At 35.2% G+C, this 18,177-nt stretch overlaps 1 protein-coding gene across 1 annotated transcript in view; it reads right to left on the bottom strand.

The window, feature by feature from the left end:
* Positions 1-18,177, bottom strand: part of CDC40 (cell division cycle 40) — a 53,936-nt gene that overhangs the window by 19,884 nt on the left and 15,875 nt on the right. The window contains exons 3-8 of the mRNA XM_003255561.3: positions 13,068-13,197; positions 7,212-7,295; positions 5,616-5,755; positions 4,041-4,137; positions 2,577-2,716; positions 1,661-1,735 (exon numbers count right to left, since the gene is read on the bottom strand). Coding sequence (XP_003255609.2) covers positions 1,661-1,735; positions 2,577-2,716; positions 4,041-4,137; positions 5,616-5,755; positions 7,212-7,295; positions 13,068-13,197 — 666 coding nt within the window. The remainder of the gene's footprint in view (positions 1-1,660; positions 1,736-2,576; positions 2,717-4,040; positions 4,138-5,615; positions 5,756-7,211; positions 7,296-13,067; positions 13,198-18,177) is intronic.

Genomic DNA, 18,177 nt, shown 5'->3' with positions numbered 1-18,177 from the left:
TCTGAATAACAAGTATTACAGAATCTATAAGAAAATGATGATCTAGACTAAAATAAAAGGCTCATAATTCTCAGCATATCTAAGGTGGATTAATACAATAGCTTCAAGGCTAGCTTTATTCTTGACTGCCTTGAATCCAATTCTCAACAATGTTGCTAGTACTCTAAAATAGAAAGCATTTCTTTGCCACTGGTGCCAATAGGACACAGTCTCAGTTACTGTAGCATACTAGGAAAGGACCTCTGAGACCTGGTTTCTTGCCCATGACTGCAATCATTCCTTGTCTCTCAGATGTTATGCTCCAGCGAGCACAAAACTGTTATTTTCAGCACACACCATGCTGATCCATTCTCTTCACTCTTTTCAAACATACTCTACTCCTGTTTCCTCATCCTTTACTTAGTTAACCATCTTACTAAGGTATGCTTCCTCTTTGAAACCAGCATATCTTGTGCTTGCCTCTGTAATAATCATTTATATCATAATAAAATGATCATCCTAAGGGGAGGGACAGTGCCTTTATAAGCTTTTACTTTCAGTTCCCTGCACATAATAGAATGTTTATAGAAGTGAACTAAATTGAATTCTATGCTTTTTTGGTTGGTCAAAGAAAAGACCAACATCTCAATTAACATGGTTTGTACAAAGTAAAAGTAAAAGTTAAGTAAAATGGGGGTTTTTACTCCAAAATGTTGGCCTGTCATTTTAAGCTATTAGAGACAAATGCCTAAATGGTTGCTCTTATAAAAAGTGGCCTTTTTTATTGTTAATATCCATGAATTATTTACAAATGATAAAATTTTAATGACTCAACTTTTCAAGCCCCAAGAGCACTATATAGGGTTGGTATTTATTGAACCATCATAATGGTCCGGACAAAGAGAAGACACAAAACCGGTAAGATTTAAAATTTTTTCAAGACATCCTGCATATTCAGGTTGAGATGCATTGGCAACCGAGGTTTTTCTATCACACATTCTATGACTGACAGAAGCTAAAGATGGAGCTTCCCAAGACTAGAAAAGGTGAAAGAAGGGGCTGGGAGCAGTCCTGTTGCTTGGTGTCTACTAGTATTTAGAAGAAAAAGGATGAATTACATTTTCTACTTTCTAAAAATGGGATTTCTAACCTATGTCCTCTCTATTTCATAAGGTTTGGAGAAACAAACTATTACATATACAAAATCTCTATAATGATTAGTGATTAAATATTTATATGTCCAAAGCCAAAGTGATTGGATTACATTCTCGTCAGTTGTCTAAGCTTAAAAAGGGGCCTAGACACCACGGGCACCTGTAGTCCCAACTACTGGGGAGGCTGAGGCAGGAGAATGGCATGAACCCAGGAGGCGGAGCTTGCAGTGAGCTGAGGTCGTGCCACTGCACTCCAGCCTGGGCAACACAGCGAGACTCCGTCTCAAAAAAAACAAAAAACAAAAAACAAAAACAACAACAACAAAAGGGGCCTAGCCAATTGGACCACAGAGCCATAGTTGATTTTATGTTTGGAAGTAGTTCATAAATTGCTGCATTTACAGGATCTAAGAGAAAATAATTAGCTTCTAATTGCCTAACAAACCCAAATTTATTTATAATTAACCAAACAGATTTAAACAAAGAACTAGCTTTGCAGCACTCCTACTCTGTTACTGAAAACTCACCTTAATTTTACAGTCCATGGAACAAGACAGCAATAAATGGCCAGAGAGAGGAAACAATCTGACTGCACTGACGCCCTATAAAAAGGTATTACAATTATCAACCAGAAGCATTCAAAAGATCAGTTCAAATGAAGCATCAAGAAAAGACAGTATATATATATTAAGACAGTATATATATATATTTTAAGCAGCCTAATTTGCTATTTTTCTTCATTCCGAAAATCTCACCCCAGAATAACTTTCATTAGCATTCCAAGAGCAGGCCTTACTGACACTAAGCTTTTGAAGATTTTTTTTTTTAACCTTTAATATTGAGTTCCTCACCCAACGGAATCCTGAGTCAATCAAATTGCTAATGCCCCCACTTCTCTTCCTTTTTTTACTTAGCCCTTTGCTTTTTGCAAAGAGTTGGAAATTACAAGTTGGAATAGTGCAGATGACAAAGAATATCAACATCAAAATTTTTCATGTACCTTATCTCTGCATTAGTTTAAAAATTACTACAGTTTATAAACCAGGGCGCATCTAATCTCTGAAGTGTGATAACCACAGAGCTAAAGCAAAATTACTGAAGCTAAGCAGGAGACTTGGTGCTAGTACCAGCCCATTACTCACTGATTTGGTGCCCAAAAGGAAGAAGACCGTAGCAGGAGCTTGTGGGGAAAGGCCTGGCTACAAGGATACAGGACACTAAATCATGAACGCTATGTCATGGCCAATTCAGATGGCCTTGAAGACTGATTAGTCACTTGTGATGGATGTGTGGGCACCTCCAAAGCCTAACTCAGGGTTACATTCAATTTGACTTCCCTGTACCTTTACCAGAAATACTAAATGCTCCACATCAACAGCTAAAACTTTATGTTGGCTTCATTATTATAACATTACAGCAAACAGAAACAACCAACTTGCTTACCTTTGTGTGTCCAGACCACACATGAATTTGTTTTTTGGGAAGATAACACTTCTCAGGTGGCATAGTTGACCGTAGATTAACACCAACATCCTGAGGTATGTGAAGATAGGACCTGCCTTGATAGTCATACATTTCTTTAACTGAAACAAAAAGGCAAAGAAAATCAATAAACAAATACAACCCATAGTCATGAAACCTACATTCTTAAAATAACATTTTATTCCCAGGTATATCATTCCATATTAAGGTTTAGGTAATAACACTCCAATGATGTCAAGATCATGAATCAGCTAAGATTTAAGTGCTTAAAATAACTGCTATCATTTACAACTAGAGGTAGTATTTCGAAATTCCTAAATATCCAGAGATTATAGACCTTTAGATAAGATCTATACTTCTTTTCATCACTTACACATCTTACTAATCTATAAAGACTTCACTGTGGCATAATTACAGCAAGGGAAGATAATACTTGGGCCTTGTTAGTCACTGGTAAAGAAGCAGAAGTAAAACAGGTTAAGAAGGAAGTTAAAACAAAACAAAATATATCAACTATCCTTTTCCCCTGCTTTCCTCTTTTATGCTCTTCCAGTTCCTTTTCATTTAACTTTTCCCACTTTCATCACAAATTTCACAATAAAGTCACCTATGAGAATTAAATGACATAGTGTATATAAAGCAATTAGCAGCATGCCTGGCACAGAGTAAGTACTCAATAAATGTTATTATTATTGTTATTATAGTTTTAAGCACCATAGTACTAAATAGACTCCTTGGAGATAAAACTGAAGCTTGAAGAACCAAATATGGCTTCATCAAACCTAAATATCTGATGTAACATTAGAATAAGCAACACTGTAAATGCTAAGCTATTCTTTACAGTTTTAGATAATCACTATGTATTTTCCTAAATATAACTAATTTTTAATTAACAGGTACATTCTAGCATACTTATGATTTATTTTGGTGAATGTGCATTTCCTTCTACAAGTCAAAATAAGTATGAGAGCCTTAAGCTCCATCTTTTCACATGAAAATCCAAATTTATTCTGAATATAGTTGAATAACAGTTATGAACTGTGAGGATACCTGAGTATTTGGCTTCATTAAAAACAGTTAAAACGACTGGGGCACTATTAATACACCAAAAGAGTCAACTTTATCTTACGAAAGAATAGATTGTGGACTATTCAAGTTTCTTTTTTAATCTACCATTTAATAAAATTCATTAACACTTGGAAAAAAATTATCTGTGGCTATCATTAATCATGCTATTTTTTCTCCTTTATCAGTATACAGAAGTCTGCTGTAATTTCCTTGGGATACAAATTGTCCAACACAATTATACTCAACCTCATCATTTTATTACAGCGGATAGTGAGGGTACTTGATATTGTATGAACAGCGAACAGAGTAAATATGAAGGTTTTTCATAAAAATGAAGATGTACAAAAAATATGTTACCATGTAAGATTGTCTTCTCCTCCCCAGGTTTCTCTTCTTCCTGTTTTCCTTTTTTCTGCCTCTTTGCTGTGATTTCATCCAATTCTTTTTGCTCTTCCTAAGAAAATTAAGGAGTGAAATTTAAAATGAATGTTCTAGAACCTCATTATACCTAAAGTTGGTTATAAATTCTTTATAATGAGTTCTACATATCTGGTCCGAGTATGTTCCCAGGATAACAAGCTCAACACTTTTTTTTTTTCTGAGATGGAGTCTCACTCTGTCGCCCAGGCTGGAGTGCAGTGGCGCGAATCTCTGCTCACTGCAACCTCCCTCTTCCTAGTTCAAGCAATTCTCCTGCCTCAGCCTCCCGAGTAGCTGGGACTACTCGGTGCACACTACCATGCCTGGCTAATTTTTTCTATTTTAGTAGAGACGGGGTTTTACTGTGTTGCCCAGGCTGGTCTCAAACTCCTGAGCTCTGGCAATGCACCTGCCTCGGACTCCCAAAGTGCTGGGCTTACAGGCCCGGCCAAGCTCAAGTCTTCTATAAGCAGAGATTGATTACCTCTTCCAGAAATTATGAAATGGTACTAAATACATAATGGATACTAGATAATACTTTTCAACTATATAAAATCAGTTTTCAAAACTCATCCTTCTGTGACACCTAGAAATAAATTTTAACATGTTATACTAGTTATACAAGTAAAAAGACAAGGCAATCAGAAAATCTAGTTCCAGAATGGAAACTGAATTTTAGCACATAATGTTGTTTTTCAGTTAATTGTTTTTACATAGTCCTAAGGATGTAAGTGATAGCTATACATTTGTGACACAACTTTTTTGGGAAGAGCTGGGGACAGAAGATGGGGTAGTAGTAAATCTCTATCTATAATAACAAGTCAACAGATACAATCTAAAATAAATAAAAAATAGTAGAATAAGTTTATTCATCTTAGATATCACCTGTTTACTTCTATTATTATAAATATAGATTTACTGGATATAAGTAACAGCTAGAATATAAGCTTCATGAGGTCAGGATTTTCTTGATCTTGTCCACTACTGTATGCCTGGGACCTAGAACACTCTCTGGCTCATGGAGACAGTGAGATTAGGAGGTGAGGAAGGGAACGGCAGAGCATTTACTTTACAAACTTTATAGTAGTTTTTAAAATATACATAGAGATAAAATTTGTTTAAAATTTTAAATAAATTCATAAATCAATAAAACTTATAATCAATTCTAGTGTCACGGAAGGCTGATTTTGTAGTTACTATGTGAATGTCTAGTATCAGAAGAGTAGCTACCATGACAGCTTAATAGCAATATCAAGGAAATCTTTATGAAAATTGTTCAATATTGTATTTTAATAAAAAAGCATGAGAGAAAACAAATCAGCAGAAAAGGTAAATAAAAATATCCCAAAGAAAAACAAATAAATTTTATTGTATATTTTCAATCAACTAAAGGCAGAAAAATTTTGATGAGTCATTTGGTTCTCTAAAGAAATCTCAAGTTTATTAATGTAGATATCCTTCATAGAGATACAGCATATACCTGAATTGACAATTAAAAAAATCAAAGCTTACTTCTGAAGGTTTGGCTACATCTTTTTCATCCACATATTTTGCCCATGGTCCCAAGAAACCATCAATATTGGATGCATCATTTTCTTTAAACTTTTTCCTCTTTTCTGTTTTCTTCTGACCAGTTTCAAATACAGTTAAACCTACGTTAACCAAAAAATAAAATAAAATAAAAAACTGAGAGATTACAAAGATGTACATTTTCTAAAGAAATATGAACATACGTTTAATTTTATTTCATATGGTTAAAGAAAGATGACTGTCCAAGTGACCCCAGAGTTATTAAAAAACAATCTACATGAATCTACCACATACGCTGACTCATGCTACAAAAAGGGATTCAACCTTCCGGGCAAAGACACTTAAAACTAATTCAGTATTCTGCAAATTCTAATACTGTATACTTAAAGAAGAGACCCAAATATGTACTCCTACAATGGCGTATAAGCCTTTTATTGAATCAAAAAGCTGTGTCAGTGGATTTGTACAACTTTCTGGAAAAAACTCAGAAACTCATTATTGCTAAGTAATGATAAAGTGACCTTTGGAAGCAAGAATAAACTGTAATTTATCATTTTAAAACTAAATTAAACTAAATTACTGTAAGTACTTAATAACTTATCTTCACTTCACTTGTAATGCAAAAATGTAAATCAAACAAGGTTTCACCAGAAGTGGTATTCCTTCCAAGTGATTTCAGTCTCATCTTGACCTCTAATACCGTTAACGTTAACAGTAAAAGAAAAGGAGAAGGAGGGTGTTTCTGGTTGAGATTTTGATTTGATTAGTAGGAGGTGGCATACTGTGTATAGTCATTAACTTGGAAAAAGAAAGGTTTGTGGAATCATAGTCACAAGTTAACTAAGAATCTAGCTACCTTTAGATGGGACTTGCAGAGGTCTAGCTTAAAGAAGAAATGTCTATCTATATTAATTCAGGCTATGTTTTATAGTAAAAGCCTGTTAAAATTCTATTTTAACAATAATCTAGCTCATGTGCAGAGACCAGCCTGATCACATAGGATCTATAGCTACTAAGCACAAATGTCCCATGCAACCAGCAAATTACTTTTTTAATTGCATTTTATGGATAATATTCTAATGGACTGATGAGTCTTGTGACAAGTTAGCATTTAGCATATGATGTTTTGTCTTATTGTAAGTACAAAATGAATATGAATACAAACATACATAAAACACATATTCAAACTCAGCCTTCAAAGCAACTCTTCAAAGACAATCTTCACAGACTTACCAAATAAAGTATTTCTACTCTGTTAAAATGAAGCTTGACATTAATGTTGAGAAATCAATTGCCAAAATTATCTATATATTAGTTATAACTTAGAGTGATGTCTATAGGGTTGGCATGGTGCCATTATTTTCCCTACAAGGTTACACAACTAGTAAGTGGCAAAAGCAAGCTCTAAACTGTAACATTTCTGAACTATATTGCTCTAAACTGTATTGCTCCATTGTTTCAACTTTAAAAAAAAAAAGCGCTAAATACTATTTTTTACTGTCTAATTAAAGTCACTCTGCAAGACACTAATTATAGATGTGTAAATATATATGATATCAAATGTTTCAAATAAATTACCTTGATTTTTTTCAGCTTCTTCTACAGAACCAATATATTTAGCAGACACTTGATGATTATCTAATGAAGGGTCTAATGCATAACCTGAAAGGAAAAAAGTGAAAATTATTAACTCCATTTTGCTGTTTAAATTCATTTTATTATTATAATACAAATATACACATTTCACATTTTCTTTCCCAGATGTCAAAAATGATCTTTAACTCAGGACCAATCATTCTGCCCTGAGCTATATTGCTTCCTTTTTTTTTTTTTTTTTTTTTTGAGATAGGGTCTCACCCTGTCGCTCAGGCTGGAGTGCAGTGGCATAATCTCGGCTCACTGCATCCTCCGCCTTCCAGGCTCAAGCGATTCTCCTGCCTCAGCCTCCAGAGTAGCTGGGATTACAGGCATGTGTCATTACCCCTAGCTAACTTTTGTATTTTTTTGGAGAGATGGGGTTTCACCATGTTGGCCAAGCTGGTCTTGAACTCTTGACCTTAAATGATCCACCGCCTTGGCCTCCCAAAGTGCTGGCATTACAGGTGTGAGCCACCTCTCCCTGCCCCTGAGCTTTATTTCTATTTAGAACCCGAAGCTATATTTTTCTATTTAGAGCCCAAAGCTCAGGCTAGACTCCAGCATAATATGTTTCTTATAGGATGAATTTTACCTACTGACATTACATTACTAAGAGCCTCTCTGGCCAACATACCAAACTTTAGTTTTAAATATTCTAAGAGCTTGAAAATACATATACATGATGCACTTGGAAATCTAGAAACCATTTTCCTTTTCTTCTTGGTAATAGATATTGCAGGGCTAAGTTTATCAAATTATGTAAGTTATTAAATAATAAAAAAGGGTAAGAAGATTACATAAAATCTAGCTATTATTTTGAAAATACCATTTGCAGTAAGGACAGTCTTCCTTCCCAATCTTAATATATTTCTATTTCATCAATCATTCTTTATATTTCCTTAAGAGAAGGAAGGATATCTACCAGCATACGAATGCACTTTTTAAACTAATTATAAAGTATGTAGCTACATATAAATGTGGTCTTCAGTGGTCTATGGGAATTTAAGGAAAGAAAGTCTACCTAAGTTAGCTCAAATCAGTTTTTTTCTCAAATGGGTGTGCTAGCACAGTAAATTGGTAACATTAGTCTGGTATTCACAAGAGTGCTAAATCACTGATCAGTTTATGGCCTACAACTCGTGTGTACAATAACAGAATACATAAAAAAGTACTAAGCCCATTTTTTTTAAAGGGCACATCCTAGTGGATAGACTTATTATTTTCATTTTCCATCCAAAGTAGTCCCAGCTACTCGAGAGGCTGAGGCAGGAGAATGGTGTGAACCTGGGAGGTGTAGCTTGCAGTGAGCTGAGATCGCGCCACTGCACTCCAGCCTGGGCGGCAGAGCAAGACTTCATCTCACAAAAAAAAAAAAAAAAAAAGAATATAGGGAACTTCTTTTGGGGAACAGAAAAAGATTCATCATGAAGCATGCTCTTCAAACAAGCTAAGGATGTAAGTGCTCAACTCACCCTCATGATATGCTAGAACAGAACCAACCACCTGGCTATTAGCTGATTTGCATATAGATTTTTTTTCAGCATTAAAATATGTTCTTAGCCAGAGGAGAGAGCTTCGTGGCAGAAAATCAGCCTTTGGAGTAGAATCTCTGAAATCACAGGTTCAAATCCCATGAGTTATTTTATCTTTAATCTCTTTGATGTACAGAAGTGTTCTGTACATAACTTTTTCCAAAAAATGAGACTTTTATAAGCTCATACCAAGTTAAAAGTTTCCATTTCAATAATAAAAAAAGTATCTAGCTAGAATGTAAATTTCTACTTTGAAAGGAGACTTCACGTCTACATAAATGGCATTTCATGACGCATCCGGAGGGGTGAAGGAGTAGACAGAGAGGGAAGAGGTATCCCTGTTCCTTGTCTTGTGCAAGCACCATTCCCCAACTCATCTGGCCACAGTCTTGTTACTCAGAAAAATAAGTTATGCTTTCCTCTTGCTCCACATCCTATGTGGTAAAAATCTTTACTGCCATACCACCATCCCCACTACTGCCTTCCACCCCAGGTGATTAGGAAACAGTATTATTTTCCTTTATCAAATAAGAGTGAAATATTTGGCCTTATGTCTTACTACAAATCAGCCAGTGATAGACCATGATCTAACACTACTAAATTTCAGTCCAATTTGTTTTCTCACTATCTTGTGTCTCAAATAAGTGAAATTTCTGCATTTCTTAAATATTCCTATCTATCTTTCTGAAGCTTATTTTCCCTTTTATCTTTTTAATGGAGTTAATGTCTACTTTCTTCCCTTTGGCAGTCTTATTTGAAATGGCCATAATATTGATTTTATTATTATATCCTTAAGATTATTAAATTAATAATAAATTTTAAAACTAATTCCATTAGGTAAATGAAAAGAGACCATAAACGATTTGCAAAAGAATGGTCACAAATATATGAAAAAACCTTTGACCTCACTAGTAGTCTGGAAAAATCAAGTTGCAATAAAGAAATATAATATTTTGATTATCAAGTAAACACAGGAAAAACAATTATATGGATCTTTGATGAACAGAAATGGGGCCGGGCATGGTGGCTCAGGCCTGTAATCCCAGCACTTTGGGAGGCCAAGGAAGGCAGATCACTTGAGGCCAGGAGTTTGAGACAAGTCTGGCCAATGTGGTAAAACCCCATCTCTACAAAAAATACAAAAAAAAAATTAGCTAGGCATGGTCGTTCACACCTGTAATTCCAGCTACTCAGGAGGCTGAGGCACGAGAATTGCCTGAACCCCAGAGGCAGAGGTTGCAGTGAGCAGAGATCCCACGACTGCACAGCCTGGGTGACAGAGCGAGATCTTGTCTCAAAAAAAAAAAGAGAGAAATAGGACTTTTATACACTGTGGTGGTAGAGTAGGTTCAGAGAATTCTTTAGGAAAGCAATTTGATAATATATACCAAAGGCTTTTAAAACACATATTCTTTTACCTATTGTTTGGGAACTCATTTAAGAAAATAATATAAAATAATATAAGAACCTGTAAAGTTTTATGTACAAAAATATTCACTACCACATTTTAAAATGCACTTTGTAGCATAACATACATCACATTTTTAATAGTGAAAACTGGAACCAAACTGAAATCTAAATGATGCAAGTAATTCTTTTAAAAATTACATCTTTGTTCAGTAGACTATTTTTTAAAAATCATCTAAAAATGTTAATAAGGGCGGGCACGGTGGCTCATGCCTGTAATCCCAGCACTTTGGGAGGCTGAGGCAGGTGGATCAGAAGGTCAGGAGATTGAGACCATCCTGGCTAACACGGTGAAACCCCGTCTCTACTAAAAATACAAAAATTAGCTGGGCGTGGTGGCAGGCGCCTGTAGTCCCAGCTACTCAGGAGGCTGAGGCAGGAGAATGGCAGGAACCCGGGAGGCGGAGCTTGCAGTGAGCTGAGATCATGCCACTGCACTCCAGCCTGGGCAAGATAGCAAGACTGTCTCAAAAAAAATAAATAAAATAAAAAATGTTAATAAAGGATTTTAAATATTGAAGTTAAAACTCATGTTAATAATGACTATTGTGAGACAAAGTATTTATTTAAAATTCTATTTTCCACTTCTATAAGTGGGTGTAGAGAAAATTCTAGATGAAAGTCAAACAAAAGGAAGAAATTTCATTGAGAAGCCCCAAGTAAGACTGGCAGGGGAGCAGGCAGAAAACAGGATAAAATTCACACAACCACTGAAGGGCTGAGGAGTCAGGAGAAATACCATAAATGCAAGCTAAAAGCAAAACTGTAGAGTGAGTAAATGGGATGACACAGTAAATGAGACTATTTTCAGTGATAAGGACTCTACAGGTGGGCTTTATGATAAACTAACTGTATTGTAGAATATAAATCTTCCAGAAATAATTCACTGAGATTATAACAATCTTACAACATTTAAAAATGGGAAGAAAATTAAAATAAATGTTTATATTATATTCCAGCAGTGATAGCCCAGGGTTATGAGATCGAGGTAAAACTGAATTCATGTGTCACCTCGTGTATGTCTGTTAGATAACACCACTACAAGGTATAAGAAAGGTTTGCTCCCTTGCACTTTGCAAATGAGGGAAGGTAACAGAAAGGTCTCACTGCCTTACATTTCATGTGGAAAGGTTAAAAAACAAGAACAACAACAACAAAAGTTGACAGGAAGCTGGTATAGGAATTACTATCAGAAGTCAGATAAGAACTTTCTATAAGAAAATTATAGGACAAACTAATAGAAGTCATATACTTGTTCAGTACCTGGGGGCAAAGAAAAAAGAGACAGTGTTAAAACTGAGGTTTAAAGAGACAGTTGTTAAAGCTTAGATAAGATTGATCTTATTTATTAAGTTCACTTATTAAGTTTACTTGAACTTAATAAACTGTCTCTTTAAACCTCAGTTTAAACCTAGATCTTACTAAGTTCACTTGAACTTAATAAATAAGATCGATCTTATCTAAGATCTATCATGAAGGAGACAAACCAAAATTTTCTTAGTTTTGTAACTGGCCATTCCCTTTATTTTAGGCTGCCTAATATGCTATAGCCCCAAATTCATTTTTTGTCTTTAACTCAATAGTTCAACCTGTGTCCTAGCTCCCCACTTCCTAGTGGGAGAGGCAAAAATCTCCCACTTTATTTTATTTTAGGCCGCCTAATATACTATAGGCTGCCTTATATATTATAGCCCCAAATTCGTTTTTTGTCTTTAACTCAATAGTTCAACCTGTGTCCTAGCTCGCCACTTCCTAGTGGGAGAGGCAAAAATCACCAGATACTTCAAACAAACAAACAAAAAACACAACCCATTTCTGAAACCAGGTCTAAAGCCAGCTGAATAGTTTTAAATCCTTATTCTTGTTATAAGGTAATTTAAGAAGAAAAGTAGGTATCGGTATAAACTTACTTGGACTTTTTTTGTTTTGTTTTAAAGGAGACAAGAGAACTAAATTATTCTTAAGGTCCTTCTAAAGTCGAAGACAATAGGTCTTTAAAAGTCTCATATTATAGGTTAGAATATAACAAAATCATGATCTAACAGTTTATTTTTATGTGCTGCACATTACTTTAGATTTACATGGGACCCCTTATACAAGCAATGGGTATAACATATTTGTAATCATTTTATTGGACTGGAAGTGTTATAGAACTGTTTTGGGTGATTTAAGTGGTATATAGTCTTGGCTGTGATATTTGGTACATTCTAAGTCTATTACAATCTTACCATGGTGAAATATGATCTAATACATGATAATTCTCTATACAAGCAGTTTCCATGTACATTAAATTTTTAAAATCCCACCACTGATAGGATGTAATTATTTTACATAATGAATTCGTGACTATTCTCTTTCCTGATACCCTTCAGTGATCAAGAGAAAGCATTTCCAAGATAAGATTTGAGAAACTGAGTAAAGTTAAATAGCCTATAATAAGATAAAAAAGTAACCTCTTAACACTATCTTTTCATTTGCCAACTTTAACAGCAATCTACATGTAATGGATATAAAATAACAAATGTCCATTACTTAGTATGACAACAAACAGCATTCTGGTTAAGATCACAGAATATTTCCAGTACTCAGAAATCACAGTGGATTTACAATGACAGCTAAAAATATAAGTTCACCTTCCCATTTATATAAATATTTAAGGATATGTATAGGAAGACATACTACCCTTTCTGAAGGAATCCAGTGAATTTTAAAAGCCAGAAGATAAAACAGATTAACACACACAGATCACACTTCTAATAAAGCCAAAATTGAAACTGCTTAGGTGTTATCACCTTACCATATGTTGCAAAAGTTCTCCTTTGCTGCTCAAACATGAAATCGTTGATATGAGCTGGTTCGGCATATCCAGAAAGCATATTTCTAGGGGCAGCCATTTGTTGTGTCCTAAAGGGATTTTCTGGTCCAAACTGCAATGTTACAAGAAAAAAAAAAAAATAAGAAAGAGACAAAAGTTCTGAGTATATGGAAGTTAGAATTACTGGAATAACTGTACAAAAAAAGGGCCTATTAACCTATCTGGGAACACATTAGCCTGATACGGTTCAGTGCAGCTGGGCAATGGCTGATTAGCACCCTTTGTCAGCCCCTGGGACAGAAGGAGAGGAATCCCTCTCACTCAAATCTATATGTAGCTATTTATTCCAAGAGCTCAGTAGCCACATGTGGTTGTCAGCTACTACATTCGCATTATTGCAGGAGTTCTACTTCACAGTGATGCTCTAGATAATTGAGAGTTACTATAGTTTCCCCAAACCATGATTTCGGGGATTTGGGGTGACTTTTATATCAACAGCGGCACTGTGATATAATTTTTTTAAAAAATACATGTTTCTTTTCCACTAGTTCCTCAAAGTGGGAGACTCAGAATACTCAATATTTACCACAGCGCCTGGCATATAGAAAGTACTAATGAAGGAAAGATTAATCAGAATTCCACTGGGGGTGGAGGATAGAAAAACAGACAACAAAAATAAAGTGCTTGAAAAAGTCCCTAGGAAAAGAGATTGCAAATGTCAATAAAATATCTCTACTCTGAGAAGTCACACTATGAAGAGTCACATTACTTGTCTTATACCAAATAGTGCCGAATTATTATTTGTTTATAATACTTTTGAGTTTCCAGAATGTTTTTCCAAATGCTATTTAATCCTGACAAGTTAGAGAAGTATTCTCCTTCTCATGTTGCAAATGAAGAAAAAACCCCCAAAGGCAATGTATTTTACCTGCCCTAGGATCCAAAGTTTTATTAATTGGCAGAACCAGGGCTAGAACAAACCGTAGTCAAGCATTCTATTACATCATAAAGTTCCTTAAATGCACAATCAGAGCCTCTAACTTTTAAAAATTGAGTAAAAAATTACCAGAATATATTATGTCAAGTGCTATTAATTTAATGCTATTATAAAAGGTACTGGGAAAATCCAACTCTTTTTTTGTTTGTTTTTAAATAAAGAATCAAATGAGCTTCCCACTTTGGAAAGGGCGAAAATAATAGGATATTTTCAACTGAACTCTGTAAGACCCACTGTCATGATGAATTATTTTGACATTAGAACATTGTAGGTCATTACCATTAGAAACCATCTCTTCTACGATACATTTCCAGAGCCACAAATAAAATTACTCATCTTCTCTTAACCAGTACACTGCATTCTCTAGATATCAACATTATACTATGTATGAAAATCTGAATTTAAATGTTAGCTGTGCCTTACATTTTTTCTGCTTTAGAAGAAAATAAATTGCTACAAGATTCCTATATATTGACAGCTTCCATTTATATGTTTAAAATGATTCAATTTTAAAATATCTGATTTATATACAAAGCTTTTATTAGTATATATTCTTAATTATAATGGATAGTGCAAGACTTTGCAGCCCATATTAGTCCTTCTTGTGCCTTCTGATGGGTGAAAAATGTCGGGGAAAAAAATCTAGATTGCTGAATGCTAGAAGTAGCAGTCAACTTCATTCAGTCATGAAATTTATTACAAAAACAGGAGCAGCCATAAAATTACAGATAACAAAATGATTTAAAAGTTTCCTAGATTCTCTACCCACTACAGTCAGCTATCATCCACAGAGCAGCATCTGCTATTTCTGGTCAGAGGTGGGGTGGAGGGGGCATGGTGGGGAATCCAAAGTGATAAAAATCCCCATTGTTCTTAACTGTTACTCACATCACATATAACAGATGACCAATCATTGTCCTTTAAGTAACTTTCCATTTAAAAAAAGGAGACTACAATTTCCATACTGTTATTTAATTCAGATTTTACTAAAAAAGAAAGAACAATTTTTCTACAGGCCATACATACCAAACTGGCTCCATTTTTTTTTTTTTTTTGAGACGGAGTCTTGCTCTGTCGCCCAGGCTGGAGTGCAGTGGCGCAATCTCGGCTCACTGCAAGCTCTGCCTCCCGGGTTCACGGCAGTCTCCTGCCTCAGCCTCCCCAGTAGCTGGGACTACAGGCGCCCGCCACCACATCCGGCTAATTTTTTGTATTTGTAGTAAGACGGGGTTTCACTGTGTTAGCCAGGATGGTCTCAATCTCCTGACCTCGTGATCCACCCGCCTCTGCCTCCCAAAGTGCTGAGAGTACAGGCATGAGCCACCGCGACCAGCCACTAGCTCCACTTTTTAAAGAAAAATTATCAGTGTAAAATAACTGTGATTTCTATACAAAGGCAGATCCATATATTAAAGCTAGGTATTATATAAGGTACTATACCTAAAGCAATCTAAAACTTTACATATGCCTACTACACCTAAAGCAATCTAAAAATTTACATATGCCTATGTCTCATACAGATTTAAGCTGAGGCAACAAAAAACTCTTCTAGTGATACAAGGAATCAGTGTGAGGAGGATTCATCTCCTGGAAGCTATTGGAGCTGACCTTAAAGACACTGAATATTAACAGAGGAAGGCAGTGAACACTATTTAGCAGGACTCAGCTCTTCCCAATTACTCAAGATAGGTCTCTCAGCTGTTCTTGGTCCCTGTGAATATGCAACTCTCTTAGTTCTGGAACAACCATTAAAAAAATACAACAGAGCATACAGAAAACACATAAATTTGATTTCCAAACACTTCTTTTCAAGTTTTGGTAGTTAACTGAGTTTAAGAGTAAATTTGTGTTCAAGTGATTTATAACAAGATGTAAGTAAATACGTAACATAAATATGAATGTATAATATATTCAAGTTCATATGCGTATTTAACAATTTTTAGCTCAAACAATAATGAAGAACAATATAGTAAATTATAATTGCAATCTCCTTATATAAAACATACACATTTAAGTGAGAAAATGTTTGCAAACCATACATCTGGTAAGGGGTTAATATCCAAAATACACAAGGAACTCAACTCAATAGCAAGAAAATAAATAACTCAATTAAAAATTGCCAAAAGGACCTGAATTTCTCAGCATTTCTCAAAAGACATATAAATAGCCAACAGGGGCCAGGTGCAGTGGCTCACGCCTGTAATCCCAGCACTGTGGGAGGCCAAGGCAGGCGGATCACTTGAGGTCAGGAGCTCAAGACCAGCCTAGCCAACATGGTGAAACCCTATCTCTACGAAAAATACAAAAAATTAGCTAGGCATGGTGATGCATGCCTGTAGTCCCACCTACTCAGGCGTCTGAGGTGGGACAATCGCTTGAACCCAGGAGATGGAGGTTGTAGTGAGCCGAGATCACACTACTGCACTTCAGCCCCGGGTGACAGAGCGAGACTCCTCTCAAAAAAAAAAAAAAAAAAAAAAGCCAACAGGTATCTGAGAAAGTACCCAACATTACTAATCACCAGAGAAATGCAAATTAAAATCACAATATCATCTCAAACCTGTCAGAATAGCTATTATAAAAACGATAAAGGGTAACAAGTGTTGGCAAGGATGTTCTGGAGAAAAGAGAATACTTGTACACTGTTGGTGGGAATGGAAATTAGTGCAGCCACTATGGAAAATGGTATGGAGGTTCCTCAAAAAATTAAAAATAGAACTACCTTATGACTCCAGCAATTTTACAAGTGGGTATGTGTCTAAAGGAAATGACATCAGCATGTCAAAGAGATATCTGTATTCCCATGCATCAACCTAAATGGCTGTCAATGTTTGAATGCATAAAGAAAATGTGGTATGTCTTCACAACAGCCTACTATTGTGCCTTAAAAAAGAAGGAAATCTTGTCATTTTTGACAGCATAGATTAACCTGGAGGGCATTATGTTAAGTGAAATAAGCCAGGTGCTGGGACAAGTATCACATGATCCCACATGTGGGATTCAAAAAAGTTGACCTCATAGAAGCAGAGAGTGAATTGTTAGCAGGAGCTGGGTGGGTGGGTGGGGATGGAATGGGATGGAGGGGTTTTGGGTGATGTTGGTCAAAGGATGTACAATTTCAGTTAGATAGGAGGAGTAAGTTCAAAAGGACTATTGTACAACATGGTGACTACAGTTAATAACAATGTATTCCTCAAAACTACTAAGAGTAGATTTTAAGTGTTCTCACCACAAAAAATGATCAGTACATGAAGTAATGCACATGTTAATTAGCTTGATTTAGCCATTCCACAATGTATACATATTAAAAAACACATTGTACATTGTAAATACATACAATTTTTGTTAATTAAAAGAATTAATTTATTAAAAAGTATGTAAGTACTAATTCAGATCACTACACCCAAAGTATGTATGATGTTCCCGAGGACGGTAAGTATTCTTAAACACCTGTCAACTGAACGAAGTAGTGGTTTACTTATAGGGTTGGGAGGAAAGCACTCTTAATTTGTGAAGATGCTGGTTGACAACTCTCAGAGATCTGATACTATAAGGATGTGGATCTCAAAAATCTTCAGTAGGTAGAGTATTGGTGAGTCAGCATTTTAGCAGCATATTATAACATTGCAGGAATTAAGACAATTTATACTACTAAAAATGGGCTATATAAAATCATAGTTGTAAGTTCACATATAGAAAAATAACCCAAATTACTGAATATATAATAGTATACTAGGTTGTTGGTACATTTTTCATTCATATTTACTGCAGTCATTATTGTCTAAAGATTTATAAACAAATTTTAAGGTGAGAAGAGTCTGTTAACTTAATTATTTCCTGCAAATTAAGAGAAGATCCCTACAATTCAATTTTATTGGTGGATATTATGTCAATCTTGTAAGGCATAAAAATATTAGTGTGAGAAAATTTCATTAGTGCTGGTTCTATGACCTTTGGCCTCAGTTTCCTCATCTACAAATAGAAGATTTGAGCTATATGATTTCTAAAGTTCATCATAACATTAATATTTATAGCAGCCTTTATAGCCAGATTTTTAACAGTAACTGGTGTTTTTTTTCTCTTAACTTTTATATT

This window comes from Nomascus leucogenys, chromosome 3 (assembly GCF_006542625.1).
Source record: "Nomascus leucogenys isolate Asia chromosome 3, Asia_NLE_v1, whole genome shotgun sequence".
NCBI classification, from domain to species: domain Eukaryota; kingdom Metazoa; phylum Chordata; class Mammalia; order Primates; family Hylobatidae; genus Nomascus; species Nomascus leucogenys.
The sequence above is the reverse complement of the archived record's forward strand: the minus strand, read 5'-3'. Positions and strand labels throughout refer to the sequence as shown.